The sequence below is a fragment of the Macaca nemestrina genome, chromosome 3 (genome assembly GCF_043159975.1).
Source record: "Macaca nemestrina isolate mMacNem1 chromosome 3, mMacNem.hap1, whole genome shotgun sequence".
Classification (NCBI taxonomy): Eukaryota; Metazoa; Chordata; class Mammalia; order Primates; family Cercopithecidae; genus Macaca; species Macaca nemestrina.
In genome coordinates, this window is record NC_092127.1 from 17,735,425 (window position 1) to 17,754,750 (window position 19,326).

Below are 19,326 nucleotides of genomic sequence, written 5' to 3' on the forward strand. Positions count from 1 at the left end.
ATTTTAATTATTTTAGTGGCTGGGATGTAAAAATAATAAATTGGAAGAGAGAAATGATCAGAAACAAATGCTCAAGTCACCGTCTTCTAAATGTTCCCTTTTGAAGACTTATAAGATATAGTTAAAGCATGCAGAAAAATAAAGTAGGCTCTGGAAATCTGAGAAAAAAGAGGGAAGTAAGATTGCCATTTGATCATTATACTACAAAAAAGCAACTACTCAATCAGAGGAAAAGTGAATGACTCTAAACAGGATGGCAATAGGCAGTGGCAAACTATACGAAAAGAAGTATAGATATTATTTGGCGATTATGTAAAATAAATCAGGAGAATAAATTAGAAAAATGTGCTAGAATAAAAAAGAAGAACATGCAGATGTGCACGCATGAAGGTGCACGTGCACACACACAGACACAAAACAACTCCTAAGTGTAAGAAAAAAAATCAATGTGAAAATAAAATACAACCAAGGTAACCGCAAAATTTTGTTGAAATGAATGGAAACAAAATTGAATCAAAGAAGACAAGTATTCTGTGTCTGGATGGGAAAGTTCATATTTTTTGAGATCTTACTTTTCTCGAAATTTATATATGTATTTAATTCGGTCTCAATCAATTTATCAAAATTATCTTTAATACTTTTAGAATATTTAGAAGGTGAGACTAGAAAAAATAGCTTTTAAAAAGAAGTGTAGGTTAGGCATGGTGGCTCACACCTGTTGTCCCAACGACTTGGGAGGTGGAGACAGGAAGATGACTTGAACCCAGGAGTTTGAGACCAGCCTGGGTACTGGTCTCTACAACAAAACAAAACAAAACAAAAAAACCACTTCAGCCTGGGTGACAGATTGTTCAGAGCGAGGCCCTGTCTCAAAAACAAAAAACCCCAAAAATGTGTAGTTGGTGATTTATATAGCCATGTAGTATAACATGGAGTACAAGCACACAAATGAAGTTAGTTTGGTACTAATGCTAAAGTAAAAACATGTGCAGAAAAATGGAAAAGATTATTTATCTCCGGAAAGAGCTATGTTTCTAAGTGTGTATCCACATAATAAATCATGTTCAAAACACCACATTAATCAATGGAAAGATGATCACACAAAGAGAACAATTCACATTCCCATAGTGTATAATTTCAGATGAATAAAAACTTGACATATATATATATATATATATATATATATATATTTTTTTTTTTTTTTTTTTTTTTTTTTTTTTTGAGACAGGATCTGTGCCACCAGGCTGGAGTGCAGTGGGGAAATCTCTCCTCACTGCAGCCTTCACCTCCATGCTCAAGCAATCTTACCGTCTCAACCTTTGGAGTAGCTGGGACTATAGGAGTACACCACCACACCCAGGTTTTTTTTTTTTTGATTTTTTTCTTAATTTTTATTTTTTACTTTTTGTAGAGACAAACTCTCCCTATGGTGCCCAGGCTGATTTTGAATTCCTGGGCTCAAGTGATCCTCCTGCTTTGGCCTCCTGAGTAGTAGGGACCACAGGCATGAGACCAAAATGCTTGGCCTACACTTTTTTTTTTAAGCTATTTTTTCTAGTCTCACCTTCTAAATATTCAGCAACGTCTGTCTCCTGGGCTCCAGTGATCCTTCCACCTCAGCTTCTCGAGTAGCTGGGAGTATATGCATGCACCACTACTAATTTTTTTTTTGGTTTTTTTTTTTTGGTACATACAGGGTTTCTACCATATTGTCCAGTTTGATCTCGAACTACTGGTCTCAAGATATGTGTCTGCCTCAGCCTTCCGAAGTGCTAGAATTACAGGTGTAAGCCACCATGCCCAGCCAAAAACAATTAATGTTTAAAGTTAATACGTAATATACATTAGGCAAAATTTATGTGTTCTTGTAAAATAAATTCTTTTAAAGATTGAAGTAACAGTCCAACCCAAAACTATAAAGAAGAAAAAATTTTACTTCATTAAAGTACTTCATTAAAAATATTGTAACGTTAAAATATTTTAATTTTAAAACCATAATTTAAAATATTTTTAATGTTTTAAAAATAAAACCATCATACAATATAATGCTATCAACTAGGAGAATATTTACAATAAGCCAAATATTGGTACATGTAGTCTATAATTTTTTTGCATATAGATATGAAAAGATACTTCTATAAACCACACAAAGTACTACAATAAGCAGTTCACTAAAGATAAACCACAAATGGCAAACAAATATGTCAAAATGCTTTATTTATAATTAAATAACTATATTATTAAAAATACTTCTACAATCATTTTTCTTTGCTTGATGAATTAGCATAGGTTTAAAAACCTGATAATGCTTAATTTTAGCAGTTTCACAAAGAAGGAAATACATATTGATACAAACTTTAAAACATTGTATATTCTGTATATTGAGTCCTAAAAATATTCATAGACTGATCCAAGTAATTTTATTTATTGTATGTACTCTAAGAAATGATCTGAAATTGAAAAAATATAAATACAAGTATTCTCAGGAGACAGTTCTTTGTAGCAGCAAAAAAGAATGTTAACAGCTTAAATGGTAAACAAAGTAAATATTTTAATAGATTATGGTACTTGTATATGTGAAAGAATGCCATACAACTATTTACATAATATCCTCAAGGCTTTCCTTGAAAATAAAATTATGCTTTAGCATGATGTCAAATGATAAAATGCATACTTCAATGTTATGCAGAAAATATAAGTTCAAGTATGTAACAATATAAGTGATAAATATTATGTGATAAAATGGCTAAATGGCAGCATTTTTTTGGTTAAGTGGCAGAATTTTAAGTTAATCTGTTATTCTTAATAGCAGATTTTATAAACATATTTTGTTTATAGGTATCTTCACTCCGCAATTTTTCTATTTTGGAATACTTGGTTTCCCAAATACTCTTTTAGAGAACAAAATACTGCTTTTATCAGTAGACAAAGTATTGAATTTGCTTTGCTGCTATGTATTTCATCATAAAAAACTGACAGCTTTTTTCATACTATCATTGATGAATTCAATTACATTGTGTCCATTTTTCCCCAAGCTTAATAACCTCTGGGTGGGCTAGAATTCAATTTTAGATCCTTTCTGTGAAATCTAAAACTATAGACCAATCTGGCTAAGAAGAACCCTGATAACTGTGCCACATTAACTCAGAAGTTGTCAAAATTACATTCTATCAGTGAGTGTTACTACTTTGTCATGTGTCAGATGGGGCTCTCAAATTCACCCCACCCCAGAGGAGCTGCTTAGGCAGAGCTCAGCTTAAAGTTTGGCAGGTTTTCCCATTTACAACGTCTGGTTGACTAAACGGACTTTGGATTTGCTCTGGACTTCGTCGTATCTTGGATTTGGGAAAAGGGTGGGAGAAACAATTGAAGTCCCAATTTGATTTCTAGGCACAGGTCACATTCTCCAATCTAATTTTTACCAAAGAGGCCTATTTTGGTATTTTTCAAATGTGTAACAACCACAGTGAAATTGTACTTTTCTAAATTTCCTACTTTTTAAGAAAAGAGCTCCATTTACTTCAAGAAAATTGTTAGAAAGAGAGATATGCAGCAGTGAAGCATTAGGAGAGTTTTTAGTTCCAGAATATTCCACAATTTTCATACAACCAAACGCCCACCCTCTCTTAAAATTCTTCCCTTGTATTTCACTTTCTGCCTACATCTGAAAGGGAAAGGAGGCTACTCTGAGAACTGGCTATCTCAGAATAAGAAGAAGGAAAGCAGGGGAAATTTTCTCTACTTAGTGGTTTATTTGTTTTCTTTTTATTTTGCCAGAGAACCCCATACAATAAGTTATAAGCCCTTCATTCAGCAAATAATAAAGTGAGATTCTGTCTTCCATTTGGACGTGTTTCCATGCATTTAGTTCTAATGGTCTGGACCCATAAGGAGAAAAGCTGAATACTAAGGTTTAGATATCTCTTAGTTCCTATTTGAATGACACATTGAGACAGTCGAAGTTTCTTACATACATTCTTCAACTTTAAGTTGTAATAATTAATTCCGATTATCAAAATGTTTGGATCAAGAAACAGAAATAACAACTTTCTTTTGATCATTAATGAAAAGGCACTACTTGTCATTTGTTTCAAAGTTCAGCAATTGGACAATATGAGTTTGACAAGAATCATTATTTAGGCTTCCTTTATACTATTGTATATGGTTACTTTTGTACTTTAAACTGAATGTTTAAATTCCCTCAAAATTCTTATGTTGAAACGTAACCCTCAATGTTATAATATTTGGAGATGAAGATTTTGAGAAGTGGTTTGACCACGAGGGTGGAGTTCTTGTGAACAAGATTAATCTCCTTATAAAAGAGGCGCTTTCCAACTTGTGAAAACACAATCAGAAGATCTCTGATCTATGACCCGGAAAGTGGGACTTCACCAGACATTGACCCTGCTGGAAGCCTTGATCTTAGACTTCCCAGCCTCCAGAGCTGTGACAAGTGTCTGTTGTTTATAAGCCATTCCACTAATTTCATTATAGCAACCTAAATAAACTAAGACACTTTTCATGTTTAATTCATCTAAATAAATTATGTAAAATATAAAATGTGCCCTTTAAATTATTTCTATTTGAATTGTGATTCTTTGACCCTTGATTGAAAACCCTGTTATAAAAATATGTGTGTGATAAGAATGACTCTAATATCTAACGTTATTGCAATATATTGGAGTTACCATTATCAAACATTAATTATAATATTAATAGAAAAATTAAATATGTATATCATATTTCTCATGAAGTATCTCTAAATATGTTAAAGTGTAGAGTTAGAAAGAAAGATTTCTAACTTTAGAAAGCCTCCTGGTCTCTGTAAGCCAAATGTATTTCTCAACATGAACAAATAACGTTTTCCTTAACTATGAACATATTTTAGAATATGCATATTAATTTTGGATTTTGTTTTGGAAATACAATTGTACTTTGATTTAGAAATTCATAATTTGTGATTATTTTAGTTTTTATTCATCCCATGGATATATGTTATTTATTATAAAAATTTACATAACTTCAAAAGATAAAAGTTAAAAGTCTTGCCTCCTTTGCTAGGGGACCCATTCCTGTAAAAAATGTTCCATATTCATATATACTCAGGTACACAGACACACAAAATATGTGCATGCGTGCATACACGCACACCATACACATAGACACAGCTCATTTGTTTCCTTCTGATTGAAGTGTATGGAAAATTTTGTCAGCAGCTATAAACTTCTCCCCCAGTTGTAGAGGTACAATTTTGATATTAATATAATGCACTAAGTTGGCTTGTAGTGGGATAAATACTGAGGTACTTTAAAACCCTTTGTTTTTCTGCCAAGAACACATGTTCCTATCTTTTTCAGCAGTCCCTTTAGAAAAGAATTAATTCCAGACAGCTTTGAGCTATTTATGCCAACACCACAGGCACTGAAGGAAGCAGCTTTCAAGAGAATGGCTACCTCTATCCTCACCTTAATGATTTTTCTTTTGGATCAATGCTCATAGGTTTTGGAGTCTGTGTGCAGAGTATTTATTAAGTTGACTATAATGACTGGGGATAGCACCTGCTTCTCCTGTTGATCCCCTGTATTATTGTGTGTTTTTTTTTTTTTTTTAAACACCATGTCTGTTTTCAAAGAAATCCTCAAAATCTTTTCACATAAAATATGATTCAGAAATTACAAAATTCTCATCACTAAAATTTGGTATGCAGATTCTTATTCCAGGTAAAAATATGTTTAGGTATCTAATGAAAATGGTAATTACACCTGAGTTCATTTATCTTAAAATCAGCCTTAGTTGTATTTATTTGTATTTTATTTTTCTCCTATTTACATGTTACTGCATAAGTCTTGAATATTATTTTACATAGTAAGTTTTCTTTCATTGTGCTGCCTGGTACTCATTCCCCTTGCCCTGACGTTCCGGCAGCAACCACAACTTCATGTAACTTGTTTTGAAGAGAAAGGGCACGTATAACTTAGGTTTTTTTTTTTTTTTTTTTTTTTTTTAAAGCAAATACAATTGTGTGTGAGAGACGGTATGGGTGAATATGTATGTATGTTTATACTAGTAGAGACAGTTAAATAGGAAAACTTCATGAGATAAAAGGTTTTCTGAATACCAAAAGTTTGACTTCAAATATCAAAGCTTAAAGCCCTGTAGGAAGTCAGGTTGAATTGATTCCAAATACAAAGTGATAGCAAAGCTAACCTTGTCTACCCTGGGCAAAAGTGATCACAAAAGAAAGAGATGATGGTGACACTACATGACCCTAAAGTCCTGATTCAACAACAAGCATCCATGAGACGAACCACCCTATCTTGTCTTGATCTGCATTGTAGCCGTTTGCTTTTTACGGGTTACCTGATAAACCAGCTCATGCACTCTGTGGTCTGCACTAATGCTTGGATTCCTCTGGTGGCCAGCTCCTGCTTTGAACTTGGCTCTCATCTGGCTGGTGAATGGGTTGGGGTAGACAGCCCATCTGGAGCTTGTGGTTACTATTAAGGATGTGAAGATGTACATAGGTCTTTAAGGGTGTGTTCACGTTCATCTCTAAATAAGCTCACGGTGTCCCCGAGCTCTTCCCAGGGAAGTGTGGTACATGTCCTACATCCTCTCTGCTTTGAGGCTCTACTGAAATAATATAAAATTGTGAATGCTCCATTTCCATGACTGGGATATAAGACCAGAACTAGAAGCCCTCTAAGGCAGTGCTTCTGAAATTATATGTGAGGACACTTTTTTCAGAGTCCATTTTTTTTTGTTTTTTAGTATCTAAGCGGTCATAGGTGAATACAAAGTGAAAATGAGCTATTAGTAAAATAAAAGTTTACAGGTAATATTTCATCTCCTAGATGGCTGCAGAGGAGTCAGGATCACCATATCAAGCTATATGACAGTGCCGATAAGGGAGAGGCTAGAGCTAGAGAGTGTAGCCCCAGAGCCCTATCAGTGCTTGAAAGGTTGACTCTATATACCCTTTTGCCCAAAGCTTTGATTTGCTTTGTCAGTTACCAAGGTGTCAGAAAACTAATTAGATGGACAGGAGATAGGGAAATAATGGGTACAAAAGAGTGGTTCCCTGGCAAAGGCCCCATCTGCAAGTCTGGAAACCCATGGCCCTAATTGGGAACAGGCATTCCTGTTTTCATGCCCAAAAGTTGCCTTTTGGCCTGTCATGCTCCCCTATCCTGTGCCCATATAAACCTCAGACCCCAGGCTCCAGAACCTATGAGGAGATTAACAGAAGAGCGTAAGAATGGCAGGACAGTGTGGTAGAGAAGGCAAGAAGAAAAGGAACGTCTGAATGCTGAAAGGAGTCTGGCTGGGAATGATCAGAGAGGAGATCAGCCACTGGATAGCCAAACTCCAGGGGAAGATCATCTTCCCACTCCATCCCCTTTCCAGTTCCCCATCCATCCCACTGAGAGCCACCTACACCACTTAATAAGATCCCTGAATTTATCCTTCAAGTCCATGTGTAATGTGATTCTTCCTGGATGGCAGACAAGGACCTGGGTATCAAGAGGGCACTGAGCTGGTTAACACTTAAGCCATCTATGGACAGCAAAGCTAGAAGAATGCACTGAAACACACTCCCACTTGGGCTTTGGAAATCATAGGTACCCACCCCTAGACGTTACCAAGCGGACAGAGCCCCAAAACACTCACCTCAGCTCTTGCACCTGCCTGTCTGCATGCTCCCCTTCCTGTAAGGGATTTAAGTGCATGGTGCTGAACACACAAGCCACACCCCTGTCACACATCCTGTAGAGGGGTCAGGGAACTCTCCTGCTTCACTAACACTCTGCCTTTGCCAAGATTGATGACAGTGCATCATAAATACTCCTACTCTTAGGTTTCAGGAAGAAACCTATGAGGTGCCTTGTTACAAATGCCAAGAATACCCCAGCAAGAACAAATTCATTATACACATTAGTAACCTTGATGATAACCATACTTTCTTAACTAGCATTCCATCTTATTTCCTCATTGCTTTCCCAGTATTTCCTAAGTTCATTTTCCAGATAAATTATTCTCACTTGAATCATTGAGAGGGAGCAGGGACCCCTCTTGGCCTGTGGGCCCACCCAAACATAGAATTAAAGAAAAATCTTGAATTTCTTCCAGGGACCTAGCTAGCCTGGAGAAGTATATAAGGAACTTGATAAGCAAGAAGGTAATAATAGCTCAAAACAATAGGCAAGAAAGTTAGAAACTAAAGGTAACAAACATCCCTGAGTTGGTTTGCTGAAATCTGGATCCACACCAAATGGGGATGCTAAGGACTAAACTCAGATCACTTATGTTCTTTGTTCTACATTTTTTCCTGAAGGGACTGGAGGAAGCCACATCCAGGAGCCACAAGCTAAAGTTCTTTTATGCCCACCCCAAATTTTTAAACAAAGCTTCTCTTTTTTAACCAACTGCAAATCAGATGAACTTTAAATCTACGTATGACTTTAGGCCAAACATTGTGTAACCTCTATGTATTGATTTATGATTTTGCCTGTAACTTCTGCTTTCCTGAAATTTACACTTTCCTTTAAGAAAACCCTTACCTGAAAGCCATTGGGGAAGTTGGGACTTAAGCCTGAACTGCCTGATTATCCTTTCTTGGTGCCCTGCAAATAAATGCCTTCCTTTCTCCTGCTGCAAACCTTGGTGTGGGTATTTGGCCTTACTGGCCCAGTGAGCCTACCGCAGTTTAGTTTGATAACATCATAGGCTCAGGGACTGATTCTGAGGGAATAAAACCAAAGTTACCACTACTAAAGTCCAGCCTGCCAGCCAGAAAATGAAGGAGAGTAAAAGTGGGAAAAATACCTATATTTGATTGAGAATTTACTCCATAGAGCCTGCATTTTTTTTTTTTTTTAGACGGAGTTTCACTCTTGTCACCCAGGCTGTGGTGCAATGGCGTGATCTCGGCTCACGGTAACCTCTGTCTCCTGGGTTCAAGCAATTCTCCTACCTCAGCCTCCTGAGTAGCTGGAATTACAGGCACCCACCACCACACCAGGCTAACTTTTGTATTTTTAATACAGACGGGGTTCCACCATGTTGGCCAAGTTCGTCTCAAACTCCTGACCTCAGGTGATCCACCTGCCTCGGCCTCTCAAAGTGCTGGGATTACAGGTGTGAGCCACTGCACCTGACTGAGCCTGCATTTTTTATTAGAAATACTTACGTTACCTTGAGTTGGCAAGAGTACATTTTCTACATTTGAGAATAAACGTGGTCTTGAGAAGCCATGTAAAATAGAATTCAATCTTTCCACCCATGATATTGTAGCTGGTAAAACTTCTCTGTGAAATTCTGTGATTATATGGCTTGTTACTGATAAACTAAGTTTTCTGTTTAATAATTTAAGAATATCCAAAAGAGCTAAATATAAAAGGAAATGTAAAGTAATTGACAATTACTATTTTATAAAAGGTAAAAAGGATAATCTAATGGCATGTGGGCAGGAGTTTAATAAAGATAAGAAATGGGCAAAATCTCTCTACTGTTTCTTTTTGTTCACTGATCTCCCTCCAGGCAAGTGTATGCAGGGAAAGTTCCTAATGAAGAGAACAAAGTTAACTGAAGTTTACTTCTTGTGAATGCTTAATATAAAAAAAAAAAATCTGGTTTCATGAAGTCCCAGTATTTTACAAATTAAACTAGACCCACAAAGAAATATATAATTTATTTTTATACACAAATTATAAAATAACCTAAAAATACTATAGCATTTGCAGAAGGTAGAAAAGATGACTTCTCCAAAATAATCATTGTAAAACCCACTAGTATTCTTCTGTCTACAAGGAACACTCCCATCTCTTTAAGAAACAAATTGCGCTCCTGCTGGAGCTGATAAAATAGCAGTGGAAACAACTCTATCAAGCTTCCTATTATAAACTATCATTCCAGGCTTCATAGCTTGGCTCTTTCAAACTAAAGTATGTTGGGCAGAGACTAGGCATACAAATTGCCAGCCAAAATACATTAAGTCTGGTTGAGCTGTCTTTTTTTGGAGGATGCAAATTAGAGCATTGTGCTCTGCATGCAGTTAGTGCTTGGCGTGGGGCTGCAAGAATGCTTCTGATAGTGTGACAAAAATAAATAAATAAATAAAATAAAAAATGAAAAACTTTTCAGTGGGAAATTTTAAAACAGATTGGTTATTATTTCAAAATGTACAAATTTTACATTTGTTACATTTAAGACAAATTTTAGTTCATGAAAACAATATTTTAACATCAAATAATATAATCTACATAATAGTTTTCATCCAAGTTTATGGGAAACGGTCCATTTGATGGTTTTATTGATAACTAAACCATTTGAAGGAATCATTGACTCATAAGTAGCATCTATGATTATAGCCTTCTGTGGTGACTGAGGGAAAATGGCTTAGATTAGCAGATATTTTGTTCAAATAGCTGTGCTTATGAGTTTTGCTTCAGAGATGCAGGAATAGAATCAAAAATTTAACCTGAAATAGTTCTGGACATATCAGAAAGTATAAGTTTTGGCTTCTGGATATTCTGTATCTATAAATCCATTTTTTAAGTTCATGGAGTTTGGTCTCTTCATCTTGGCTTCTTTTGCACTGAAACATTAGCATAGTAATGGGATATTATAGCAAAAGGATATTATTCCCGTCGGTTCACCCAAGTTATTCCCCTCAGTTGATGACTTAGTCCCTTCAAAATTACATTGAAACTTGCTGGTTCTTCCTTCATTCAAGAATATTTATTGATTCTATGATATGCCAGGCACTGTGAAGATAAGAGAAAGATAAACAAGTTTCCTGTCTTTGTGGAGTTTATACAAGGAGTTTGCAATGTTATTAGTAACATTGCTATTAGGTTATCAGGGGGCTTCAGGAACCTGAAGAACAGTAGTAGAAAATATAAATTGGTGTACTCAAGTGGAAAAAATGTTTTACTCATTTTTGCTTCATTTAAAATTTTTATATTAACACAATAATACAATGTTAATTTTTAAAAATAAGCACAACCTTCTTTTACACAATCTATACCTTTTCATGACTATATAAAACTTTTTTTAAAAAAAACGTTGACTATCAATTCTTTGTTTTTTGATAATAGTTCGTGAGTACAATGTTTCCTTAAATAGAGAACTACCTGAATTTTCCTCTTCCTTTAACTCTGTATTTTGGAACTTCATGATAAATCTTTTTCTCCACTAGCTAATAATGATATTGACTGCAAAAATCAATAAACATGAAAAGTAATGACCTCTAGCAATTTACTTTTATTAAATCTGCAGAGAGTTTTGATATCATTTACTCTGCAACTCAGTCTCTGAATTTATTTTATTTTGCTTTTTCTAACTAGTACATTGCTTTGTTCTCAGGTAGAAAAGGAAGAGGAAAGCACGGCAAAATTCAACTAATGCATCATTTTGACACATCTGTTGTTCGGTCAGTGGTGTGCAGTCTCCCATTTCTGATATAATAAATGTTTATGGTATTTCTATTTTAATGAATGCCCTAGGCTCCAGGACCTGTTTGTATACTTCTGTAGCATATATCTTTAGTGAGGAGATGGTGTTGTCTGTTTCAACTAATAGAGGGTAAAACTGAATGGAAAGTTTAGATTTGAGAGCCACTGCCTCAATGCAACCCTCTCAGGGAATCAATACAGAGCACGGGGAGCGTGGGGAGGCCAAAGTGGCAGCAATTGGGTCAATTAAAGGAAATGAGTGCAAGGTTTGAAGGAAAGTAGATGTTTATTTTCAGCAGGTTAGTTTGTTTCGATAAGCAATCATTTTCTCCTTTATTTCACAAGAATTAATGGGAGTTTTCTCAAAGAAAATCTCAGAATGTAGAACCTCATCCCCTGATGTCTCTGAATATATGTCTTTGAAAAAATGGCAAGATTAGCTGTCATGTTTGAAAAAGTAAATATATAACATAAAGTAGATGGTCGGGCTGGCAATAAAAACAAAAATAGACAAAGGAAATTACATCAAATTGAAAAGCTTCTGCACTGCAAAGAAAATATTAACAGAGTGAAGAAACAATCTAAAGATTGGGAGAGAATATTTTAGCCATACATTTGATAAGGGGTAAACATACAAAATATATAAGAAACTCACATAACTCAACAGCAAAGAAACCCAATTTTAATATGACAAGAGACCTGAATAGACATTTCTCACACGAAGATACACAAATGGCCAGCAGATCTATTTTTAAAAACATGGTTGATCATTTGAAAAATGTAAATTAAAGCCGTGAAGAGATATCATCTCACACTTTTCAGAGTGGGTTTTATAAAAAAGACAAAAGATAGCAAGTGTCAGTGACAATGTTGAGAAAAGGGAACCCTTGTATACAACTAGTGAAAATGTAAATTAGTACAGAGCTTATGGGAAACTATATGGAATTTCTTCAGAAATACCTAATGTTAATGATGAGTTGATGGGTGCAGCAAACCAACATGACACATGTGTACCTATGTAACAAACCTGTATGTTGTGCACATGTACTGCAGAACTTAAAGTATAATAATAATAAACTAAAATTAGAATTACCATATGATTTAACAATCTCACTTCTGGGTATTTACCCAAAAGATTTAAAATAAATATATCAGAGAAATATCTGCAATCCCATGTTTATTGCAACATCATCCACAACAGCCAAGTTATGGAATCAATTTTGCAATCAACCAATTCAATTGATTGAAATCAACTCAATCAATTATGGAATCAAATGTCCATCAATGAATGAAATGATCATAAAAATGTGGTATATATACACTATGAAATAGTATTCTGCCTTAGAAAAGCAGAAAATTTTGTCATTTGCAAGACGTGGATGGTATTGGAGAACATTATACTAAGTGAGATAAGCTGGCACAATAAGACAAACAACACAAGTTCTCACTTACATCTAAATCGAACTCATAGAAACAGAGAGTACAACGGTGATTACAGAGACAGAAGTGTGACCAGGGGAATGAGGACAAGATGGTCAAAGTGTACCATATCTCAGTTAGATAGGAGGAATTTGTTTAGTTTTTCTTTTCTTTTTTTTTGTTTCAGTTCTATTGTACAGTGCGCAATAATTAAACTTTAATGTGAATTTCTAAATGACCTACATTTGGTTTATTAACTGCCTATAAATATGGAGATATTTTTCTATTGAAGAAAACATGAAATATCAGTTTACATGCCTAACAGTAGTTTTGCATCTCACATAATGGTCCTTTTTCTATAAATACCAAATTATGTATGGAGTGTTTGGAAAGCATTTAATACAATGTGGAACATGAAATTATTTTTAAATCATGTATTTGACCCTTTAAAAAAAATCTCAAAATGCCAGAACCTGACTTACAATGTTTACGATACTGTTTATAATTAAATTAGCAAACACTGAGAAGACTTTAATCTAGGGAAATTTTATATTGATTTTTAAGTATATAAATTGTAAAACACTGCAATTAACAGGCTATATTTTTCCACATAAATATGGACAAATTTTGTGGAGTTCCTTTTGCATTAGAATATAATTCAAACCCATCTGCTCCATGGTACAAAGGCAAAACTGGCCTTATGTAAGCTTGCCTCTTTAGGAGCACAGTGCTTTACTGTATTATAGTGAAGATGAAGAAAAGTATGGAGATTAAACATTGTTTCAAGTATATTCTAATCAAACACTGAAAGTTTTTGTATGATATTGAGAACAATATATTAAATGAAGGTAAAATGTTGGCTAATTAGTATATATCATGAACAATGAAAAGCCAAAATTATATAAGAATAAAATAGTAACATTTAAATTACAGTTGGTGATACACAGCACAGGCTGGCATACTTGACATGGGTTTTACATTTTTTTCATCCAATAACTATCTATGTGCACCCATTGAATTATATTGTATAGAAAAAGTAATTGAAATATAATTTTGTAGATGTCGATATTTTATAGAAAAGAAGAAGGCTTATCTAATTTTGTAGCTCAAATAGATATTTTAAGTCATGCAAAGTTTTCTGGGTATGCCTTATTATTTGAAGTTATCACAATTTCAAAGGCAAGTGTCTGAATTTACAATTGTTTAAACTCTGTTACAAAGGATTAATAACTCTAGAGAGTCTGATAAATCAATTACAATGAAAAAAAGCAAAATTAAACTCATCTCTTTCCCAGTATTATACAATTGTGACACTTCTCAGCATTTACAAGCATATAATTAGAATATAATTTGTTGAATATTAGTACAATATAATCATTATAGAACTTTGGGTTTTAATAAATAATTTATTCAATGGTGGCAAAGTAAAAGATACGAGATTTTTTCCAAAAGCAATTTCAAAATAAATGGCCTGATGTTACTTTCATTTTTATTTGTTTCCCTAAGTCTGTTGAGTTTTCTTTATGTGAAAGGCATATATCTGAAGATAAAATTTACATTCTCAGGGTAAGCTAGACTTCGGTTTTCTTAATGCTTCTCACTACATGCTTGAAATGTAACACCAAAAATATAAACAAATGATAGTACGCATTTTTCAATTTGACTTTAAAGTGCCATATATTTATAATGGCATTAGTAATGGCAAAAACCACAATTACTTTTGTACCAGCCTAATATTATTTTAATGTTCAATGGATAACAGTATCGAGTATATGACCATTTTATCAATAGTGCCTTTGTATTAATAGGAAGTGGCCAGAAGGAATTTTAGGTGACTTGTAATTAAAATATGGTAGAATGTTAAAATTGGGAGAGACTTAGAACTGACTTTTTCTTACCTCTTAATTTTGTGCACGAAGAATCTCAATGTTTTTGTTAAGATCCTAGTGCTAAGTGGGAAGATCAACTTTCATCTTCATCTTTGTCCTTTCTTACACTGTTTCCTAATACAGAAGTTGTGATTCTGTTTTAAAGTAGACTAACAGATCTCTTTAAAGCTTACTCTCATGTCTACAAAGAATAGTTATGTTTCCCTATTTAATATGCATACCATAAACTTGTGACATTTAAAGCAAACATTTAAACAGAACAGAAAATGAAATAAGGGCCTGTTTGTAATCATGGATGAAAGGCCATACCTTTCAAAATTGAAGATAGCTTTGCATTTAAAACTATACTAGTGTTTGGTGAAAATCTTCAACAAAGAGTAGGTAGAGAACACTTTGCCTTATGTTAGATAATACTATTTCCTGTATTTCCAGAAAATTTCCTGGAATATTTATACACCAAACAAATGCTTGTGGAAACTAGTAACTGTTCTATCTATTTAACATTTGTAACCCATCTTCTAATCCTATACATAAAAGCTTTAAAAGATGAAAAAGTATAGCTATGGTTATATATCATTGTGTCTTTATATATACACATGCACATGTGTGTATAAATGTGAGTAAATCAATGTATAAGATCCATAGCTCACCGTGCTGAGAAATATGATTATCCTTTAATAAAGCCTGGCCTCTGACAATATTGAAAGTTTGCATCATATCTTATCAGTTTTCCCTACCTTTCATTGCTGGTTTCCACTTTTAGCCCTTTTTGTGCTGTAGCCTCAAATAATACAAATGGTAATAATAAAAACACACACACAAAAGGAATCCATTTGAATTATATGAACTTCATGAAGAAGATACTGTATAAAGAGATTACATTTAAGAGATTTTATTCAAACCTGAGTTTGTCAGAGAGAATTCTCCTGAGGAAGAAATGATTGTACAAAAGCCTAAATAATTGCTAGTTAACTCCGTGAGAATGTGCACAGAAGGCTTTGCAAAGCCCTGATGAGAAAGGGAGGGACATATTTTTAAAATTGGCCAAAATGTTGTGTGACTGAAATGTAGTGATCAACAAAGACGGTGGCTCATTATCAGTCTGGAAAGGTGCCAAAGGCCAGAGATACTGGAGAGTCTGTAACACAGTGTTTCAAATTTTTAATTGTTTTCTGTTGAATTCATTGAATAGTTTTATGCATCACAATAATTACCTTTTTTTTTTTTTTGCTATTAAAGATTGTTCTGATAGAACAAGGTAAAAACTTGGAGCAGTGACAGAAGTTGATATAGTCAGTGAGCAGAAGTCTGAGTGATATGAGTTGTCTATCAGAATAGTCAGAGAGAGAGAGAGAGAGAGAAAGAGAAAGATGAGTTGAGAAAGGTAGCAGCAGTGGGAGAAGAAGTGAAAACATTTTTGAATTGTTTTGTATATTTTTTTAAAAAGCAGATTTTTTTCCAGATAATAAAAAGAAAAGCATCAAAGATAACTGAGAATTTTGCTTGTGAAACTAAATAGATGGGGTGCCATATGCCAAAATAGGGAACACAGAAAGGGGAGCAGGTTGCGAGGGAATATGAAAAGTTTGAATATACAAATTTGAAGTGCTATAGAATGTTTAAGTAGAATTGCTTAGTAAGCAACTAGATATATGATTATGTCTGGGCCCATAAGAGAAGTCTAGGCTGGAAATACAAGTTATGGAGTTAAAGGCTTATTTGTATGTGCCATATACAGTTTAGAAACATCAAGGTCAGTGTCTCATTAGTCAAAATAATGTGATAGACACTATCGTTTTATTTATTTACAATTGCAGGTATAAATAGTTCAAATAAAATTCCCAATATCACAAATTCTGTTAGTAGCAGAGTTTGCCAAAACTCATAGGGCTTAAAACAAAATTTGTTATTATTAAATTTCATTGTTTTGGGATTAAGAGTTGGAACAGGGCATACTGGAGAAAATGTGTCTACTTAAAATTTTCAGGGTATCAGTGCTATTAATTGAATGGCTGAGGACTGGAGCAGCTGGAAGGTGGCTGAATACCCCCTGCTTTCTACACATGACCTTTTCAAATGGCTTTCCAAGAGGTGAGTCTTGGCTTTTTACAGTATAATAGTTATACTTCTTAACTGGAGTTGAGTAATCCAAGAGAAAGAATGTATCAGCTGCCAGTTCTCTTTAAAGCTACACTTGGAAATGGCATAACCTCAGTTCCCACTACATTTTATTTGTGGAAATACTCACAGGCTAGACCAGAGTCAAGGAGAGGATACAAAATCTTCACATCTCAGTGAGAAGAGTGCTGATGTATTTGCAGCCATCTTTAATCCACCACACTGAGACCTATGGCGCTTTATAAATTACTCCTTGCTACTATCAATTTATACAAAGTACACCTGTAGCAAAGGGCCAGGCATACAATAAGTGATCAATAAATGTTTATTCAATGAAATAGTTCTAATGTAGGGAATTACAGTTTTGTTAATCATAAAAAAAGCCTTTAAATCATTTTAGATACTCTGTCATTTTTCCTAAAGGGACTAAGATATTTAGGATATAATCACAGGTTGGTACTTTTGAATTCCTCTAGTAGTGGATTACAAATGTCTGTAAATTATTTAAGCTAAGGTTCACAATGAAAGGTCTTTCAGATTCAGCTAAAATTTCTAATTTCAAATATGTTTCAAAAATATTCTCAATGACTGCATTAGATCAGCATGTAGAACTCTTTCTTAATATAATTGATAGCTTGTTGCCCACTAAATGTTAAGACACTCAGCAATAAGATGATTTCAAAGAAAAAGTCAAATGCTGCCTTTGAAAAAGAGCAAACGCCATGCAAAGAATAACACCATTCTAAGTAAATCACTTTCCTTGCTATTGTGAGTGTCAAAGTTCTGATTCATAGGGATGAATAAACCTAATAGAAAATGTTCCCAACTCATGCAATCATCAACATTATGTAAAATTATGAGATGGCTGTGATTAGCAATCTGAAATATAAAAACAATTAGATATTAGACTTCAATTTTCCTTTCATCCCTCAGAACTTTTAATAATGCCATTGTGTACTATTTAGTTAAGTTCTTTATAAATGATCGTATAAATAATGAAAATTATTGTTGTATCAGCAATATAATATGTAATAACACTCAACCGATTAAGACAAATGATATTGTAGGTATTATAATTGACTTGTACAGAATTATAATGTGCAGTTGCAAGTCATCAATAGATATATAATGACATTAATAGTTTAATTATTCTAAGATATTAACAAATAATTATGATCAAAGTGTGAAAGTGTGAAAGCAATGCATGTGAGAAAACGGGAATTGTAGTTGGAATCCTGGCTCTTCCAGTTCGTCACCTAACCTTGAAAAATCACTTGGTCTCTTTAAGTATCAATTTTATCAGCTGTAAATTGAAGATACTGTTTTCATGTTGAAGTGTCATTGTAAGAATTAATCAAAATTATGTATTCAAATAACATATTAGACCATCAATAGTTATTATCTTTATAATTATTAGTCATTATTAATGGCATGGTAGAAGTTGAACCAGTAAGCAAATTGTTTTTCTCACAACTATTTATTTTGAAACATCTGAAAGAGGGTAACTCTATTACATTATTTTAAAAAAAGAAACATATGTTATGAAAAACGAAGTCTTAGGAAAAAGAAAGCAAAAAGTAAAAAATATAAAAGGGACATAAAAAGAACAAAGTTCTTTGCATATTACAAAAGAGTAAAACTGAGAAAAAAAAATAAGAACAAACAGATAGATGAGAATAGCTGAGAAAAATCTTTCCAGAGAAATACCTTTAATATCAGTCTAAAACTTATTTTGTAAGTATTTAACTTGTTGGTTGTTGATACATAAAATATGTCTTTCATAGGCAAGATCCAGAAAGTGCAATGATTATTAACATGCCATTTTTTTAGTCTCCATTTTATTCTCACTTCCATCATGCCATCATTGTTATAGAAAACCAGGAAACCCAGGGACCTTGTCTTTGTGTTTCTTTCAAAGTGTGTTGCTCACTATAATTGATGAAATTACTATTTCATAAACATATGTTTTCCAAAGGACTGATATTTTTGTTGGTTCATTTAACCAAATTTATATGGTTTGCAAATATTTTTATTTATATTTAAATACAAAGTAATTTTTTTGTAGCCCTGAAGTTGTCTTTCTCACAGCAAGAGTAAGCATGTAAATTAACTTCATCTTAATGAAATTACTCTGGAATAAAATACGTTAACATTAGACGCAATCAAGTCATTTTAGTAGAATGAGTTGTCCCGAAGTTTTTCCCTTTATAGGTACTGACAATTGCATATTAACCTTATGTTATTGGTTAACCTTCTTAACCTTGGTTTAAACATTTTGCCCATCTGCTCAGGCAGATTCCCCACTCCCCTTCTCTTCTGCACGTTTGACTGGGAGCCTCCAGAGGCTGTTTTCACTTCTCAGTTCTCGTGTGTTCCTCTTGGAAAGTTTTTGGCGATGCACTGTTATGAACTGTCCTTTGTAGATTCCTGCTTTCTCTCCACAA

The 19,326-nt window shown here is 33.9% G+C and overlaps 1 protein-coding gene across 2 annotated transcripts in view; it reads right to left on the reverse strand.

Moving 5' to 3' along the window:
* Positions 1-19,326, reverse strand: part of LOC105466678 (polypeptide N-acetylgalactosaminyltransferase like 6) — a 1,213,852-nt gene that overhangs the window by 980,380 nt on the left and 214,146 nt on the right. Inside the window, exon 1 of one of the 2 annotated variants that reach the window (XM_011715760.3) lies at positions 6,361-8,868. The exons of the other annotated variant lie outside the window; for it this stretch is intronic. Coding sequence (XP_011714062.2) covers positions 6,361-6,522 — 162 coding nt within the window. The 5' untranslated portion in view covers positions 6,523-8,868. Of the gene's footprint in view, positions 1-6,360; positions 8,869-19,326 lie in introns of those variants that run through there. 2 annotated transcript variants of the gene reach the window in all.